Source organism: Paramisgurnus dabryanus, chromosome 4 (genome assembly GCF_030506205.2).
Source record: "Paramisgurnus dabryanus chromosome 4, PD_genome_1.1, whole genome shotgun sequence".
NCBI classification, from domain to species: Eukaryota; Metazoa; Chordata; class Actinopteri; order Cypriniformes; family Cobitidae; genus Paramisgurnus; species Paramisgurnus dabryanus.
Window position 1 is genome coordinate 19141067 of NC_133340.1, and position 20623 is coordinate 19161689.

Here is a 20623-nt window from a genome sequence, read left to right on the forward strand (position 1 = left end):
GAAGATGTAAAATTAATAGATCATCACTTAACTAAATAACTAATCAAAAGTTTATTTTCTGTCAATAATGTGTATGAGATCCAGCACTTTCACAGCAGTTTGTCATTAAGGAGTTTTAGAAAATTTGAACAAAAAAAACTCCGCTGTGCAATTTGGAACCACAAACATCAAGAATCGAACTATGAATCTCAACCATGGTGACAAAAAAATGAAAAACTTCATGCTGCAATGCATGCTGGGTATCAACAAATTACAAATCTCATTCAGGACTCCCAGCATGCACTGCAGCATGGATAAATAATGTTTATTTTTACAATTTTATTTATCACCATGGTTGAGATTCATAGTCCGATTCTTGATGTTTGTGGGTCCCAATTTTACAACAGATATTTTTTGTCCAAAGTTTCTAAAAATCCTTGATGACAAACTGCTGTGAAAGTGCTGGATCTCATACACATTATTGACAGAAAATAAACTTTTGATTAGTAAATTAATAAGGTGATGATCTTTACCATTATGTACCAAACACCACAGTATTACACTATTAATTTTACATGTTCATAATAAATGTAGCACATTAACACAAAGTTAACACAACCAGGGAAAAAACTAGCAAATAAAAGTCAAGGATCAAGATTCCAACTAAAACAAACACGAATCACAATAATGGTGACTTAAAATTAAACAAAACATCGACATCTAAACCTAATAAGTCAATTGTGTTTTCAACAGCAATAAATGTACAGAACATTCAGAAAAAATGTTTTATAAAATAATGAAATGCAGAGTTCTCTATCTTTACATAACAATCAAACAAGTCAATATAATAAACAGTTGTTGTTTTAAACATTGTGTGAACATTAAAACATGACATTTTCATAACGTTTAAAAATTGTAAAATGTAACATTCCTCTAACGTTCAGACAACACAAAAACTTTCTTAGAACGTCAAGAAAACTGGACACTTTCTATGTTGGCAGAAAATTTTTGGGAACGTTGGAAACTTTCAGGGAACCTTCTTAGAACTTTTTCTGTTTGCTGGGAAGATGGTGTATTGTCTGCCTTTTGTTTTGGTCTGACGAACCACTTACTCTTTATCAATAGAGTAAAGTCATGGGCATGGTCTACCTTTTTGTATTATTATTTTTGGTCTGACGAATAACTTACTCTTAATAGGGTTAAGTTTGCAGTATCGTCTGCCTTTCATTATTTTGGTCTGACGAACCACATTCTCTTTATCAATAGAGTAAAGTGTGCCGCATCGTCTGCCTTTTCGTTATATTATTTTGGTCTGACGAACCACTTAATTTTAACTACAGGGTTAAGCATCGACGCATCTACTGCCTTTAATTATTTGGTCTGACGAACTAGTTAACTCTATTTGCTAGAGTTAAACATTGCTGTATTGACTGCCATTAATTATAAGGTCTGACAAACTTCTTAACTGTTGACTAGTTGTTTGGTCGAGTTTGTGATCGTGAACCTGCAGCAGCTGATGCAAGGATTCTAAGCGACAATTGAGATCCACTTGAACGAGTCAATTTAATGATGAGTTAAATAGAATGATCAAACGTTTATCCAAATTCTATATTTACATCAATTTGATTCAGAATAACGTACAACACTGTTTATATCTTTTGGAGTCAGATATGAAGTTGCGTAACGTTAAAGGGGACATATTATGAAAATCTGACTTTTTCCATGTTTAAGTGCTATAATTGTGTCCCCAGTGCTTCTATCAACCTAGAAAATGTGAAAAAGATCAACCCAGTAACTTAGTTTTGGTAAACCATTCTTTGCAAGCATGTGAAAAAATAGGTCATTGTAATTTGGCCCTTATTGTGATGTCAGAATAAGGTAATACCGCCCCCTTTATCTGCACTATCCAACCACAGCACAGCTATTTAGTACCGAGAGAAAGAGAAAGAGAGAAAATAATTCACAGCACAATTGAGTTTCAATTACAACAAACCACCATCATTGTGATCAGTGTTTGCACTTCATCCGCTCATTTGCATTTTAAATGACACACACAAAACGGCACACTTTTGCTCAGACCTAGATTAAGACTTAGTTTACACCTTTAAAAAAATCTCATAATATGTCCCCTTTAAAACGTCATTGGTAAGCGCCGGAAAAGACAGAACGCGCGACGATCCTTCTGCCATGATGTTTGCTTACCGTCGTTGGGCCAAACGGATGGATGTATATTTTATTTTTCCCCTTACATTTGTTTAAGCTGGGCCCTTGACTTTGGTTTTCCTTCAATATCATGCAGAACGAGTGGAGACACTCGAGTTTAGATCCAGCGCCAACCAAACACACCAACTATTCTAAACCGTCCTGATGAATTTTATGAGCTTGTGTGTTTGATTTAGGTTTTGGCCCTGCTTAGCTTTAGTGGGTTAATAGGGACGAGCTTCTGCCACACAGTTTTATACTTTCCTTTTCCATTTCCGTCTGTTAGTTATTATTTTTAAATGAATTTTTGAAGTTTGAATTCCGCAGTACCGTCAACTTTGTGCTTACCATCATTTATCATAATATCTTCTTTTGTGTTCATCAGAAAAAGAAACTCATACTGGTATAAAACAACATGAAGGTGAGTAAAGGATGACAGTATTTTCATTTTTTGATGAATCCATAAAGTGGATGTTGTGGCAATGCTGTGCAGTTGCTAGGATGTTCCGGGTGGTTGCTATGGTGTTGCTACTGTACATGGTTGACCCAAGACAAAATGGCCAACGAGATATTTGTATTCAAACGCTTTTATTCCTGTTTTATTACCAACCATATAGGTAAAATGTCTGCTCATTTATAAGCAAGTCTAACCAGAGATCTGGGGCCTCATTTATAAAGTGTGCGTACGCACAGATTTGATCATAAAGTGTGCGTATGCAAAAATCCACGGCAAAGTCCATATTTATAAAAACTCTTTGACGTGGAAAAGTGCGTAGCACCACGTCAGGGTCTGAGCAGACGTACGCACTTTCGCTTGTCCGATTGCCGCAGGTTTTTGGCAAATAAGCTATTCTTGCTGCTCGAAAATGTGTTTAAACATTGACAAGCGCTCTTTTATATGTCTAGGACATTAATTTGGCATCGTTTAAAGGCGGAGGTCTGAAACTGCTCAGCTGCGCACAAGTTCAAGATCATTTTGCGATTTATAATTTTCACATCTAAAAGAAAGGGGTCTGTGCATTTTATGTGCGTAAGTTTGGTTTATGAATCACACGTACGCATTTTTGATTAATGAGCCTAATATCAAATGTAGGATGGTTTCTACGCAGAATTTTATAAATGAGGCCCCTGGACATGGTTTTAATTTTGTTACAATTTATAAAAAATAAAAAATAATCCAGAAGTTTTTCCCAAATTCAATGTCATTTTGAATAAATTAAATTAAATAATCATCAATAAGCACAAACAAGAATAGTAAATATTATTACGTTATGTTTACTGTTATGTTCTTAGTTAAGGTGGCAGTCTAGGAGTTGAATTTTTGGGTAACAGCAAGTTGAAAAAGTGATAATGTTTGACCAGGCAAGAGTCACTGAACACAAAAAGGTAAACTGAGAAGTATTTTATTTGTATTGAACTCTTTTTTCAGTTAAACCTAAGATAAGGAGGCAAACAAAAATTCAGGAGGGGGAAAGCCCAAATTAACAAACAAAATTGACCCTCTGTCTAGTTAAATATGTAACTGCTAAACTAACAACAGAAAATGAAAGTAGCAGCAAAAGTATACTCTACCTCCCTGACAAGGGGAAAAACAGGAGAAAACATGTTACAAAAAAGGAATGAAGGGGCACCCACCTCCCTAAGGCTTCCAGAAGTAAAGTTCAAGGTGTAAAATAAGAGAAATTCTAAAGGGCTACAACCAGCCAGGCAGTACAAGAATACAACAAAGAGTCAGAATGCTCTAACAACCAGAAAAGTACACGTATGGTGTTTGCAAGGAACATTTAACATGCTTAGGAGGCTGCTCCAAAGTCTCTCTTACTGCTGGTCTTAAAGGGACACTTCACCCATTTGCATTAAAGGGGTCATATGATGAAAATGTTAGCATTGCCACTTTGTAGGTTTGAGCAAAAATGTGTCGTTTTGGGTGTGTTTTTTAAAATGCAAATGAGCGGAAGAAGTGCAAACACTGATCACAATGATGGTGGTTTGTTGTAATTGAAACTCTATTGTGCTGTCAAGTCCAAAAATGTGTCGTTTTGGGTGTGTTTTTTAAAATGCAAATGAGCGGCTGAAGTGCAGATACTAATCACAATGATGGTGGTTTGTTGTAATTCAAACTCTATTGTGCTGTCAAGTCCTTCCTTTCTCTTTCTTTCTCTCTGCACTAAACGGCAGTGCAGTGGTTGGAGAGTTCAGATTAAGGAGGCGGTATTATTCTAATAAGATATCCTTATGACATCATAATGAAAGCCAAATTTCAATGACCTATTTTTGCTCACACCTACAAAGTGGCAATGCTAACATTTTCATCATATGACCCCTTTAAGCTTTGTATAGTTAGAACCCCAGACATGTTTTTGAATGGTCATGCATCATTTTCTCAGTTGCCGCTGAGACAGGAGAAATACAGATTTCAGTGTTGCACTTCCTTCTTTCAATGATTTAAAAATCATAATTTTGCATCATTGAAAGCAGGAAGTCCAATATCTTTGTTGAGGGAGTGAGACTACAAACACCCCCTTTCTCCATCAAATAGGCACCAAATTCTAAATGTATGTTTAATGTCAACTGCAAATATGACACACTATCAATAAAGATTAAGTTTCCACGGGTGAAATGCTCCTTTAAGTCAGTGGTTTTCAATCTTGTCCTAGGGGACCCACTGTCCTGCACATTTTGCATGTCTCCCTTATCTAACACACCTGATTCAGATCATCAGCTCATTAAGGGAGAGATCCATGAACAGAACTGGGTGTGTCAGTTAAGGGAGACATACAAAATATGCAGAGCTGTGGGTCCCCTAGGACAAGATTAAAAACCACTGCTTTAAGTTGTTTGCACGCTCAGGGCAAATGAGTTCCAGGTGGTGACAGCAATCAGAGCATTCTCTCTCTCTCCTCTTTCTCACCTGGTGGGAGACACAAAATAGAAACTACACACACATACACAATGCCCATAGGTACACAACCACATTAACAATCATAAAGAAAAGGAAAAAATGTATATGTTCGTGGGAACGTAACAATATTTTTAAATAACACAAAGATTTAAAGGACTAAAAGTCACAACTTTACTAACTTTGTTAAATATTGATAAAGATTTGAGTTTTTACCTGAATTTTTTGACACTAGACAGAAACTTGATGATGATGGTGATGAAGGTGGTGATGATGAAGCCACAGTCTGAGTGTTGACTGTGTAATGGTAAGATACTGGTGACATTGAGCTGATAGTTGTTGTTGTCTTTGTAGTCGTTGTTATCACAGTTAATAAACCTCCATTATCTAAAACAACATCATTCATAATCACAACACAGATTTATACTGTACAATATGCATTAAATGTGGATTCTTTTCATTTTGAATTACATCCATTTTTTGCCTGTGTGTAACATTTATATATACATATATATATATTGTTGTTTTAGGATATTAGTTATTTTATTAGTTGTGATTTTCCTTTTTTTTGCTTTGAAAAAATAAGACATTCACACTTTTTATTTACTGTAAAGTTAACTCTATACCTAAAGATAATGTTTCTTTTTGTTTCTTCTTAAAACAAATGCAGTCGTCAAAGGAGGTTCAAAGGAATTCCACCAGAGAAACCTGAGAGCCGATCGAACGACAATCGCCAGAGACACAGCAGGGGGCACAGACTATAGGTCTCTGATGAAACCACGTTTAAAGATCACAATGAGCTGTTTAAATGTATATATATTTTATATCCCTTTACTGCATGATGGTGTATGTGTGATGTAACTGTGTGTTAACACTTTAGTTAGATTTTGTTCACTGTAGCATGGTTCATATCTTAGTTATGAAATTATTATTCAACGTGATCTTAAACCCATGTCTTGTCTAGTATCAAATTAATCTACTTTTTATTTCCTAATCATTGCTATGTATCATATTACCATAAGCCGCATCAATGTCATGTAATATCGATTTGAAGAGTTATGGAAACAAACTTTTATCATTATGCAATTACGCAAATGTGATGTCTGAAAGAACAAAGGCTTGTTTCCCGCGCGATCGAACACTTCACACATTGGTCATTCACCTAAAATGGGCTGGGCGCGTGAAAGGTCAAAGCGGCCTATCGCACAAGCCATCATTGCTCAGTAGCTCAGACGGCTCAGTTCGCTCAGTCGCTCGGTAACTCAGGTAACCCGTCAGCGCAGTTTGGAAACTTGCTGAGACTCACCCAGAGTCCCTCCGATTCATCATCTTTTCTCTGAGCCCTGTCCTACTCTTCGGGACAGTAATTTCCTGGCTTGCACTTTGCACTTCGAGTTCGGACAATTTATGCGGAACAATCCGCCATACGGAACAACCTAACGGACTTACGAACACACCTGGATTCTCTCTCTCTCTCCCTGCTCGCACCAGCGCGCATCAGAAACTACGCACAGCATCACAAAGAGCCAAATGCAAGTATTAACCTTGTTCTACTCGCTGACGTTTAAGCTTTACCCCTTATGAAAATTAAGGCGACCCTTAGAGATTTTCCTATGGTTTGTGCAGATGTTAAGCAATAGTGCTATTGTCAATCTTTTACTCTCTCTCTAGTTTTTCAGTCTTTTCTTTCTCATCTATGTTTTATGTTATTGTATGTGTGTATGTTTAGTTAGTCGTTGTGTGCACTTCGTTTGTAGTTAATAAACCGTTTTTGCATTTTCACAATTGAATTGTTTCTGTGTTCAATGCTCATTAAATTAAAGTCACTATTTCTGCCTTTTGATCCAGCTACAAGCTGCGAGTAGCACTGTATATCAGTGAGAAGGTTATTTTTAAAGGCCATGAAATTAACATTTCTTAGACGTTAATATACGATTATGGATATATCCCAGCTAACAGAAAAAAGTTCTAAGAACGTTCCCTGAAAGTTCTCAAAGTTCCCAAAAACGTTCTGCCAACGTAAAAAGTGTCCAGTTTTCTTGACGTTCTAAGAACGTTTTGTGTTGTCACAACGTTAGAGGAATGTTACATTTTACCATTTTTAAACGTTATGACAATGTCATGTTTTAATGTTCACACAATGTTTAAAGGGGTCATATTATGAGATATTTTTAATATGTAAAATATATCTTTGGTGTCCCCAGAGTGTGTATGTGAAGTTTTAGCTCAACATACCCCACATATAATTAATTACAGCATGTTAAAATTGCAAATTTATATGCCTGAGCAAAAGTGTGCTGTTTTTGGGTGTGTCGTTTAAAATGCAAATGAGCGGCTGAAGTGCAAACACTGATCACAATGATGGTGGTTTGCTGCAATTGAAACTCAATTGTGCTGTCAAGTCCTTCTTTTCTCTCTCATTCTCTCCGCACTAAACGGCAGTGCTGTGGTTGGATAGTGCAGATAAAGGGGGCGGTGTTATTGTAATTCGCCGTACTACCTACCTCACAAAACAGGCGAAATCTGAACGACCTAATTTTTCACATGCTTGCAGAAAATGGCTTACTGAAATTAAGTTACTGGGTTGATCTTTATCACATTTTCTAGGTTGATAGAAGCACTGGGGACCCAATTATAGCACTTAAACATGAAAAAAGTCAAATTTTCACGCTATGACCCCTTTAAAACAACAACTGTTTATTATATTGACTTGTTTAATTGTTATGTAAATGATAGAGAAACATTGCATTTTATTATTTTATAAAACATTATTTCTGAATGTTCAGTAAATATATTGCTGTAGAAACACAATTCACTTATTAGGTTTAGATGTTGATGTTTTGTTTAATTTTAAGTCACCATTATTGTGATTAGTGTTTGTTTTAGATGGACTTTTGACTCTTGACTTTTTATTCGGTAGTTTTTTCTCTTATTTGTGTTAACTCACCACATTTGTTATGAACGTGTAAAGTTAATAGTGTAGTTCTGTGGTGGTTGGTACACATTGGTAAAGAACATCACCTGGTTAATTTACTAATCAAAAGTCTATTTTCTGTCAATAATGTAAATGAGATCCAGCACTTTCACAGCAGTTTGTCATTAAGGAGTTTTAGAAACTTTGGAAAAAAATATCCGCTGAAAAATTGGGACGCACAAACATCAAGAATCAGACTATGAATCTCAACCATGGTGACAAACTGGGAGTCCTGAATGGAATTTGTAATTCGTTGATACCCATGCATTGCAGCATGAAGTTTTTCATTTAATTGTCACCATGGTTGAGATTCATACTCTGATTCTTGATGTTTGTGCATCCCAATTATAAAGCGGATATTTTTTGTCCAAAGTTTCTAAAACTCCTTAATGACAAACTGCTGTGAAACTGCTGGATCTCAAACTTCATTGACAGAAAACAAACTTTTGATAAGTAAATTAAGAACGTGATGATCTTTACTATTATGTATCAAGAACCACAGAATTACACTATTAACTTTACATGTTCATAACAAAAAATGGTGTATTAACACAACGAGGAAAAAACTACAAGCAAAATGTAAAGAGTCAAGAGTCCAACTAAAACAAACACTAATCACAATAATGGTGACTTAAAATGAATTAAAACATCAACATGTAAACCTAATAAGTGAATTGTGTTTCTACAGCAATTTATTTACTGAACATTCAGAAATAATGTTTTCTAACAGTTTTAAAATAATAAAATGCAATGTTTCTCTATCATTTACATAAAAATTAAACAAGTCAATAAAATAAACAGTTGTTGTTTTAAACATTGTGTGAACATTAAAACATGACATTGTCATAACGTTTAAAAATGGTAAAAAATGTAACATTCCTCTAACGTTGTGACAACACAAAAACGTTTTTAGAACGTCCAGAAAACTGGACACTTTTTACGTTGGCAGAAAGTTTTTGGGAACTTTGGGATCTTTCAGGGAACGTTCTTAGAACTTTTTCTGTTAGCTGGGATGTTTTTGGTGGACGAACATATTAATTAATTGTTATTATTAATTCTGCTACGCCAGGTAAAACCTGATAAACTTGTATAGTTAATTACAGTTAATTATACATAATATTCCCTTTTGAGCTAAAATCTAAGATTCCCTTGGGAATTCCCATAGTATTTCGGTCGGAGGTTTATAGTGTTTCAAATAACGTTATTCCCCTCCTCCCGCTGAATCGCTACAGCTATCTGCAGAGGATGTTGTGGTTTCTGCTTTGTCATCTCATCGAGGGTCTTTACAGATACTGCAGTAATACCACAGTGCATGTAAAAAATCGACATGCTCACACGCAAACACAGACCTCTGTTTACAGTTTGGTGTCTATTTGAATATATGTGATATAGTTTTCATATGTATTTTTAAGCAACATTTGTGTGTGTTTGTTAGGGTTGTTTTATCACATGTGTGTTTTTTCTGACTTACCATGTTTAACTTTCAGATGAACCTCTCTATAATCATGATTACGTAAATGGCCTGTCACTACTACACACCAGTATGTGCCTTCATCTGATGGTCTCAGATCAGTGATGGTGACAGTGAAGATGTGGGCTGTTGAGTTGTCAGTCAGATTGAATCGCCTGTCATTAGGCTCTTTTCTGGATTTAACAGGTATGTCTTTGGAAAGTATTGAACACGTCCCTCTGCACAGATACTTCTCATGTTTTTCATATTTAGACTCATATGGGCACTGTATATCAACCTTTCCTCCTTTATTTGCAGTGAAAAACAGGACATCTTTTGTCTCACATTTCACCACTTTTATGCAGATAAGAAGAAAGAGAGAGAAAAAGAGAGAGAAATCATTACCAATTTTGTCTTGAGACTCTTAGGGGCAGAGTTTTGAAAGGAGATGTTTTGTATAGCAACACTCGAACTTGTATGAATCTATTCTAATAATCAAATAAAAACATGACCGAAAATTGATAGAAACTTACCTGACACGATGATCAGTATGCTAAATACAAGAAATCCATCAGTACAGAACTGAATCATTCTGATCTGTGTGCAATAATGGACACTAGTAAAGATCTCTCTCTCGCTCACACATTCAATCACACAATAACTCAAACTCTCTCTCTCTCTCTCTCTCTGTCTCTCTCTCTCTCTCTCTCTCTCTCTCTCTTTCTCATCATTTCCGGTGCAAACGTTTGAGTGTCGTGCGAGTAGGAGCAGTAAAAGCGAAGTTAGACATTCGTATGTGTTTTTTCTTTTTCTTTAGTATATCTTAAAGTTTTTTTGTTTATTCTGTGTGTTTAGTAGTCTTTATCCTGTTTAATCCAGGTGGGCCGCGTGCTGTCATGTTTTCTCACAGCAGACAGCATGGCGGCCTCACTGTCACAGTTTTTGAGCAAACTCACCCGGCGCCATGGAATTAAAATAGCAGCCGCGGTGAGTGTGGAAGATTGCTGTTTGGCTATCGGAAGAATTGTTGGACATGAACATATTCACTGCAAAATCCCGGGATATAAATTAACACTGCTCAGTGTTTATATAGGTCCACTCTCCAGAGTGTTAAAAAAGTAACACCGGAGAGAGTTAAAAGCTGCAATCTGTGACTTTATCATCTCTATCACCATCTCTGTTTGAAACCTTAAATTGCATTTTACATCTTACTTTTACATCCTACTTGAGTTATTTTCTTAAATTAGGTTTAGATGTTGGCTGTTTCATTTAAAGTCACCATTATTGTGATCAGTGGTTGTTTTAATTGGACTCTTGAGTCTTGACTGTTAGCTTGTTAGTTTTTTCTAACTGCTATATCTTAATGTGTTTAAAACACATTGTTAAAGCAAAGAAAAGGTTATTGTGTTATTGAATATTGATGGTTAAAACAAAATGTCGAACATAATCATTTAACGAACAGATTTATTAATATAGTTTTTCAGAAGCATCATTTTCTATTAATAATGAAATACTACAATTTAAGGTCCAGAACTCTCGTAGCAGTTTGTCATCTTGAAGGATTTTGAAATTGTGCACATAAAACATTAACCGCTGAACAATGTAGATACAAAAACATCAAGAATCGGAGTATGAATCTCAACAATGGTGACAAAGAATATGGTAAAAAGTTCATTATTTATTCATGCCCCAGTGCATTCTGGGAGTTCTGGATGAGATTTGTAATTTTTTAATACCCAGCATGCATTGCAGCATGAAGCTTTTCATTTTATTGTCACCATCATTGTGATTCATACTCTGATTCTTGATGTTTAAGTGTCTACATTAGACTGCAGATTAATCTGTAAGTGTCAGTGTTTAAAAATGGTTCAGAATGAAAAACTGCTATGAGCTGGCTGGATCTCTTACTACAGTATCATATTATTGAGAGAAATAAGTACTTCTAGTAAGAAATCACTGAAGAAATCATTTTTAAAGAGTGTTATTTGAAAGTATATCCTAACAACCGTTATAATCATAGAATTGCACTAGTGTCTCCTCTTTGGCCACCACAAACATGTCGTTACATTACAGGTCGTGTAGGCAGCAACTTCAAGAAGTATGTTCTTCAGCAACGCTCCTGATAACTGAAAAGTTAGCACATAGGCCATTAAATTTTTTAAAAAAGCACATTATATAACATTCAACTACCTTGAAGATAAAGCATGATGGAGGGTCATTATCTTTTAACAGCTCATCCTTAAAGAAAAATATAAGTGGATTAAAATTGTTCTATGATGCACATTTTAAATCATCATTGCAATTGATTATGCATACCTTGCTAAAAATAGAGGGCACAACTGGGGTTTGGTCTGCTGAAATGAAGTAAATTAAAATTAGCTGACCAATATTATAGTTACATAATTTGAAACCCAGCAAAGTAAATGTATTTTGTTTTATATCAAAGTTCTTACTTTCATATGCAAGTTCAGTTTTTTTCTTCCCGTAGGTTTCAGGGAGTGCAGAGCATTCTTCTTCTTCTTCTTCTGAAAGAGAATTAGAATTAAAACGTGATAAAATTATCCATTAATTTTTTATTTGACAAAAAATATCAGCAAAATATAAAAAGCTGACAATACCAGGTACAACAGCTCATTTTCTCTTTCTCCCATGTCTTGTACAATTTGATTATCATGCAACAAAAACAAATAAAGTAAGAAATAGAACAAGTTCAATATCAAAATAAATTAAATGCATGGATGCATTACATTGATTACAAATTACAGTAAAGATTTTTGTAAATACAGAAAAAAAATCGAATTAATGGTCCAATTTTAAATTATTCACCAATGAATACAACAACATTTGAATACAAAACATTTCAAAATCTGGCCAACCCCTAATAGTATTAAGAACAGCTATTAAAGGAGTTTGATAGAGCAAGTAGTGTTTACACCTGCTGATTTTTATCATCACTGAAACACTTTGCTACTTCTTTTCACTCAAAGGGTCTGCAGAATATATTTTTACTGAAATAGTGTTATGAGCGAGTCACTAAATCATCTGTAGAAAAACAGTCCTATCTTCCCAAAACAGTTTACAGACTGAACAAGATTTCTTCACTTCTTTAAGAGTTTCTTAAAACACCACGTTAAAAGTACAGCTAATTTTTTCACACTTACTTAATTTTCAAGCAAGATGGCACACCACCATTTTCCTATGTTCTTCATGTTTAGCTGTGTACATAAAGTAATGAATTAGTACAATTTTCAATTATATTTAAATGCATATAGCTACAAAAATAAATACTTACTTCAGTGAATTCAAACTTCTGTCCCAGAATAACATACAGTGCATACTATAATATGCAAAGACACACCAAAAAAAGTTAAATGGGTAACAGCAATTGATTACACCTCGATGTTCCTCATTTACAGTACGTACTTGCCATCAAGACAAACACTCCACAGTTATTTGACAGCCTTTGTCCTGCATTGTCCTAGTAATGAAATCAAACACACCATAAATAATTAATTGATGTGATAAACACACAACAACTTGTAAATTGAGAACTTTATACATTACAGCAGAAGCTGTGAGTCATGTGGAACATCAAAAAATATCTTTCACTGATAAGTGAACCTAAAACACAATAACATGCGTTTCACATTTATTTCACTGATTGTTATGAGTAATACATTTTATAAAATAATTATGATATTAAAACAAATGTTTCAATTACATTACATTACATTACATTATGGATTACAAATGAAAAGTTTTAAAATAATTGCATGCATTGTACAATTAAATTAGGAGTTGTAACGTTATTGTAATATCAAATCCATTTACAAAACGTTTAAGACATTTACAATTTAAAAATCAATGCAGACCTAAAACGTACAAACATTACACAGCCACAATACCTTATTATTATGGTCTTCAGAATCCATCATCTGGAGAGCAAATTGTAGAAATGGAATGCAGAAAAGATTTTGTCATCCACGTTACAGATTTTCTAATTTGTGTGCTAATAAAAAACTACAGAAATGTATCTGGATACACTTTACCCTTATCTTTTTTAATACATCAAGACTAAAAACAGCGTACAAACGGCATTATAAAATGGTCTTCTTCAGAACTTATAATGCTTTTTTACAAAACTAAAAACTGTACAGCAAGCTTACCCCTTCATTTCAACGACACGCTGACATGTGAAAGCGGTTTTCTTCTTTGTTTTCTGATCGATCGCTACAAAACTTACACATTAGCGCCACCAACTGTGGAGCATAAACCAATGGCTGCTACAGGTGATATAAATAAACCAATCAAAATCCTCTGGAAGTTTGTACAGCCCACTTGCGGGTAAAGCTCCACCCACTTGCTGCTTACCCACCCATTTGCAGCTGGCTCCGACCTCCGTTTATACCCACCTCCTGCAGTGAAGCAGTTCGAGCTCACCGTTGGTCAGGTGAGTAGCGCAGATGGTTAGATAGGAATGTGACTGGTTTTGAATTCAGCTTGAAATGTTTTGAGCATTTAAGTTACGTGTTTCCACGTTTTCACGTGTTCGTGGCATGACTTTCATTTTTGTGCCAGATTCACGTGTTGGCTACTCAAATTTTTTTCCTTTTTTCAAACCATTGTTGATTGGGATCGGGGTTAGATTTGTGGTTTTTTTTATTTTTAAACTGTTTTCGCGTGAGGATGAAGTTGGGTCTGGGTTAGAATGGCAGTGGTTTATATGTTTATTTTTCAGCAATTTAAACTGTTTTCACTTGATGTTGGGGTTAGAGTTGGGTTTGGATGTCATTTTATGTAACAGAAAGTTGTTCTAACCCCAATCCCAAACGACAATGGTAAGAAAATAGGAAAAACAATTGAGTAACCAACACGTGAAACTGGCACGAAAATGAAAGTCGTGCCACGGACACGTGAAAATGTGGACACACGTAACTTAAATGCTCGAAACATTTCGAGCTGAATTCAAAACCAGTCACATTCCTATCTAACCATCTGCTCTACTCACCTGACCGACGGTGAGCTCGAACTGCTTCACTGCAGAAGCTGCCTTGAAGGCTCCGGTTGAGGACTTTCATTGGTCATTTTTATGAACCAATCAAATGTCTTTCTGCCCCTGAGCTCATGTTTAACACTCTGGGGTCGGCTGCGGCGCAGGCGCCGCAAACTCTTTATTTTTAAATCACTCCCCAAAGAGACTTAGATAACTCTGCTGATTTTGGACATACAGGTATGATTTATACATCATTTAAAACGTTAAATTGTCTAGTTTTTTTCTGTCCACTCCCAATAAAAACAGCATGTTGTGCTTTTCGCAAAATTAAGAAAATAAACATGATGCGCGTTTTGTTCTCTCTCCCTCAATGAAGTCCTTTCAGAAACACGTCAGAAAAATTAACTCTAACTTAACGAATATTTTTCATAGAAACAAAATATAAATGTCTACATAATGCTTGGAATGTCTGCTTTTGGAAGATGTAAGTGAAATCGGAAACAAATATTGTAATTCGTTGTTAACTGTATTAGAAGAGAGAGATGTACCGTCTTTCTTCTGTTGCTTCATTATCTATAATGAGCCACGCCCCGCTCCATTGAAGAAAAGAGCAGAGATCATCCATATTCATTAGTCAACCCCACAGTCAATGGACATTCCATCTCTGCAGCCATTCACTGCTGTGTTGAGTTTTAATCCGAGTGCTGGAAACATGACATCTACTTGTTTACTCGTGACTGTAACTAAAGTTATCTCCAGACGCGAGTGTGACTCGACCGACGTCCAAACGCACACACAAACACACAATGCCTCATATTTGAAGCGCTTTGTGGTATCATTATAAAAGATGCGATTGCACACATCACATACTTGTTTACTCGCGCCTAAATCTCCAGACAGACGCAAGTGAGTGTGCTTCGTCAGTGTGACGGGATCGATGTCCGGCATCTAAATCCTTATTTACTTGCGGATGTGTGTCAGTTTCTCCAGACGCGAGTGTTTTCTTTGTCTTCCGTCAGTTGACGCGACCGGAACACACATACACAAACACGCGAGTCAGGAAACTCGACGCGCTTTTTGGTATTCTTATAAAATACGCGATTGCAGACAGTACAATCCTTATTTAGTTGTGTCTAAGCGCATATCTCCGCACAGCAAGTTTATTAAACACAGGATCACTCGCATGTGCACACGTTTGCATTCATGATCAACACGTGAGGTAATGTAATGGCTGCGGCTGTAAACAAACATTGATAAGTTTATCACGCGTGTCCCTGGTTGTGTTTCTACTATAATGATTACAAAAACACAAATAGGAGTCCAGACAACGATAGGCAGTTGTTCTTTTGAGCTTTTTACTGCACAAAAGTAAACCTCTGGCTGGCCAACCAAACACAAACCCTGTGTTCACTTCATGATGGCCAAACAGTACCTTTACCATGATTAGGCTACTATGGTTTTTAAAGGGTAACTTATACTTGTGATATTAATAGAAAATATTTCTATATATATATTTCTATATATATATATATATATATATATTTATATATATATATATATAATGTGTGTGTGTGTTTACATTGTATTGAAAAGTAAACCTTATCATGGTTTTACTGAGGGTTACATTCCTGTTGAACATCCCCACAAGGCTCATTAGTGGCTCATTATTCAACTCTTTTGTCTCTCAGCTATCAATCACTGATTATTCAGGAGCTTTCCCGCCTCCACGCATACAGCCTTTCCCAAGCAAAAGTGTCTTAGAAATTGTAAATCAATATCTTGCTTTATGTGATTGAGTAGGCCATATGATTTTCACATCATTTTGAAGAAAAAACTCTAGACTACTAGATGTTTTTTTGAAAAGTCTTGGGAAAACATGTTAAGAATGAGTTTTGTGGTGTTATATCAGTGACTTAAAAATTTTGCTTTTTCAAAAACCACGCATAAACATTTTTCTCTCAAAAATACAAACATGTACATACATGTTGATTATATGATATTGAAGCCCAGTTTGTGATGAACACAGTGTTATGAGACTTTTGCCATTAATATGTTTTCAAGCAACTGAAAAAAGCACAAATGTCAGTGCATGTCAAAACTTCCCCAGGGCCCTAAAAACCCCTTAGACCCCAGAGGGTTAAGTAAAACTCCTATCTGAACTGGTTTGGGGGAAAAATTCACGCCTTCCAGCCTAGCCTGATGAGTGGAATCAGGTGTTTCATATAAGGAGATATCTAAAACATGCTGGGAGAGGGGTCCCGAGGACTGGATTTGGGAACCAATGCTGTAGAAAACACAATTCAATTGTTGGTTTAGATGTTGATGTTTTGTTTCATTTTAAATTGTGATTAGTGTTTGTTGTAGTTGGACTCTTGACCCTTGAATTTTTGCTTGCTAGTTTTTTTCCCTGGTTGTGTTTACTTTGTGTTACAGTTTTTCTGAATTGCTAAAACACTAAACCCCAATCTCTGAACCAAATTCATAGCGGCCTAAACACATCTGTCAAATCATGCACTCTTTTTGCAAAATTCTAAACACAAACTTCTCACTAAAACACACATTTCACACTGCAATGCACTTGTTTTATAAATGCTAAACACAGGCAGGCAAAAGTTGAACACAACTACAACAGTGTTATCATCGAGTAAACACAACAACTCAAAATTCTACACACTTTTATCTAATGGTATTTTTTACCAATTGTGTGAATTGGAAACAGTCTGAGAGGTAGATGAAGAGTATGAGGAAGAAAAGGACACCAGAGACGGATAGTTGGATTGCTGACTTTTTACAAAATACAAGTGCTGCTTACAGTCATTTTGAAAACTTACTATTACTTGCAGTACTTACAGTAAAGTATTCACTATATTCACTGAACTAAACTTGTGATTACAGTAATATAGATTTTTAACAGTATTGGTCAAGTGTGTTGTTATGTACAATAAACATGTATTTTTCTGTAAGCAGATGTCCTGGATGTTGTGTTTTCCATTTTTTAAGGTAGTGTCTAATGGATGCTCTGTAGTGTTTTATATTATAGACTTATGTGTGTATGATTTGAAAGCTTAGTTTGATTTTGAGTGCAAGTGAAATGGTTTTGAAGGAATTGTTTGATTTTGCTGGAAGAGTCAGGGGTTTTGTGAATTTTGCTTAAAATTGGAATTTGTGTTTAAGGTTTTGAGAAAATTAGTGATTGTTTCAAAAAATGTGTTTTAGCAATTCAGAAAAACTGTAATACACCACATTTGTTATGAACATGTAAAGTTAGTAGTGTAATTCTGTGGTTGTTAGTACATAATGGTAAAGATCATCACCTAATTTACTATGTAGGATTAAAAATATAGGAATTTATTACTTCGTCACAATTTGTCACAACCCCCATTTCCATACTGTACCATCTGCATTCCTGTGCTTACAAAGACTATTGTTACAGCTGTTTGTTCAATACAGTGGGGGTTAAAGGTGTGGTCTTCTGATTGGTCGGTTTGAATGTATCATGTTAGGTTTGGTCACATGGTCAAGGGATAGAGAATAAAAGTCTTGGTTTTCATGAGCTCTGGGCTTTTGCCTTTTGGCATTTGCCATTTGCTTTCTGCCCTCTGCTTTTCTTCTTTACCTGAGTTCTTGGGTTTAGGCCTTTAGACCAAGATTCCAGTTCTTAATGGTGATTCTCTTTCTTCTAAACTTTATTTCCTTGTCTGATCTCTATCTTATCAGGTAATATCTCACATACATTGGAAACAGTTAATTGTTTGTATTAAGTACCATTTCATGCATTTATAGTGTAACCATTTCAATTGTAACTTTAAGTCAGTACTGTTATTAAACCTTTTCATTTACAAATCTGTTGTTTAGTTTTGATTTAGTGTTAATACTTAAACGCTACATATTGCAATTCAATATATTTATATTCTAGCAATGCTCTCCCACATATTTTGCTATTATAACTGCACTTATTTCCGTCGTTGGTATAGGTTGCAGAAGGGTGAAAATTGACCAGAAATACACAGTTTTATAATATCTTGCTGTTAAGATTTCTCAGTCATTTCGGCGTTCCTACAGACTGAACCACTGTAGTGAATCCACCCTTACAACTAATCAAAAGTTTATTTTCTGTCAATAATGTAAATGAGATCCAGCACTTTCACAGCAGTTTGACATTAAAGGAACACGCCCACATTTTGGGAATTTAGCTTAGCTTATGTAAGTCCATACATACCTTTCTCATCTCTGTGCGTGCTGTAACTCTGTCTGACGCAGCCCCCGCTAGCTTAGCTTAGCACAAAGTCTGGAAGTGAATAACTCCAGCTAGCAAACTGCTCCCAATAAGTGACAAAATCACGCGAACATTTTCCTATTTATGTGTTGTGACTTGTATAATCTATAACAAGTAACAAATAACAAGGTGATATGAGACACAGCAATCTTTTAACACTATACTGGGAACTATATTCTCAGAAGATGAAGCACTGCTACATGGGCGGAGTGATTTGCACAACTCTGACCGAGCTCTCTGCTCCTCACCAGGGGCTTCTCGGGTGCTGCGAGCAAATTACTACGCCATTAAAACATGACATTGTCATAACGTTTAAAAATGGTAAAATGTAACATTTCTCTAATGTTCAGACAACACAAAAACGTTATTAGAACGTCAAGAAAACTGACGCTTTGAAGACACTTTTTACGTTGGCAGAACGTTTTTGGGAACCCTGGGAACTTTCAGGGAACGTTCTCATAACTCTTTTCTGTTAGCAGGGTGAAGTCCCAGATCGTAAGAAACCATTGAATGAATGTTAAATTGCATTGAATCAGTATCACTTTTGCACCCTCCAATTATGTAAAAAAATAGAAATTTTAACAAACCACCATTATGGTGATCAGTGTTTTTTTAAGCGGGGCCTTTGACTTTGGTTTTCCTTCAATATCGTGCAGAAGGAATGGAGACACTCGAGTTTAGATCCAGCCCCAACCAAACACACCAACTATTTAAGGCCGTCTGGATTAATTTTACGAGCTTGTGTGTTTGATTTAGGGTTGGAGTTAAGTGGACCCAGCTTAGTGCTTAGTTTTAGTGGGTTAATAGGGAAGAGCTGCTGCCACACAGTTTCATACTTTCCTTATCCATTTCCGTCTGTCAGTTATTATTTTTACAGTGCATTGAAAATGCGCTGTACTGTTCTTACTGGGCTTTTTATTATTAGTGGTGCTTGCATTTATGCAAGGCATCACTATTACTATTCCTCAGGGATATTATTATATTTTATTCTTACATCTGCACGTTTTTTCGGCACCTAACTCGTCCCGCACGGTTTGTCGTAGACCCATGAAAGAGGGCTCAAATCGACCGGCTTATTGAGGAGAGGTGTGCTATGACTTTTATAAGCGATCGGGTGCAGGATTTCCGAAAGGGGGGCGAAAAACCACCCGAAAAATCCCATTGACTTAACATTGCGCCCAACTTTGACGAGTCATAGCTCCGCTCGAGGATTTTGTAGAAACATGTGGGTTACAACATTTGAAGAGGGTGGTAGACTCTGTAAGAACATACATCACATTGGGGTGTAAGTTGTACCCCTGGGGTGTAAGAGGCGCCCAAAAGTGCCCCAATGAAAAGTCAATGGGGGAAAATCCCATAGACTTAACATTGCAAAAACTTTGACGGGTCATAGGTACGAGTGAGGATTTTGTAAAAACATGTGGGTTACAATATTTGAAGAGGGTGGTAGACTCTGTAAGAACATGGATCTCAATGGGGTGTAAGTTGTACCCCTGGGGTGTAAGAGGCACCCGAATTTTCCCATTGACTTATAATGGGGCATGAAACATGCCCATATAAGGGAATAAAAAAGTTCCAGATGGGATATCTTTGCTTTACAATGTCGTAAAGACAAGGGGGTGGGCTCATTTTACTCAGACATCCAATCAGTCTATCAGGATATTCCCAAAGCTTTTAAGCCACGCCCCTAGCAACCACTTTTGAGCACCCTAGCAACATAAAATTTAAACAGTTATAACTCTGCATCAGAACATCATAGAGACACGGGGGTTGGACCGTTTTACTAGTGACTCGGCGTGTAATCATTATGGGATGCCAATTTTTTCCCTAGCAACCAAATACAGTACCCT

At 36.0% G+C, this 20623-nt stretch overlaps 1 protein-coding gene and 1 long non-coding RNA gene across 3 annotated transcripts in view; both read right to left on the bottom strand.

The window, feature by feature from the left end:
• The window catches only part of LOC135760542 (uncharacterized), a 35547-nt gene extending 25411 nt beyond the window's left edge, over positions 1 to 10136 (bottom strand). Inside the window, exons 1-3 of the mRNA XM_065274559.2 lie at positions 10038 to 10136; positions 9526 to 9858; positions 5297 to 5467 (exon numbers count right to left, since the gene is read on the bottom strand). Coding sequence (XP_065130631.1) covers positions 5297 to 5467; positions 9526 to 9858; positions 10038 to 10095 — 562 coding nt within the window. The 5' untranslated portion in view covers positions 10096 to 10136. The remainder of the gene's footprint in view (positions 1 to 5296; positions 5468 to 9525; positions 9859 to 10037) is intronic.
• A 1540-nt stretch (positions 10137 to 11676) lies between these two features.
• Positions 11677 to 12984, bottom strand: LOC135760552 (uncharacterized). Of its 2 annotated transcripts, XR_010537433.1 has the most exons (6): positions 12928 to 12984; positions 12797 to 12841; positions 12666 to 12719; positions 12123 to 12157; positions 11958 to 12029; positions 11677 to 11858 (listed from the first exon to the last, which is right to left on the bottom strand). It is a non-coding gene; the product is annotated as an uncharacterized lncRNA (long non-coding RNA). The 2 variants fall into 2 exon arrangements; XR_010537432.1 differs by having other exon boundaries at positions 12797 to 12977.
• Between the last annotated feature and the right edge of the window lie 7639 nt (positions 12985 to 20623).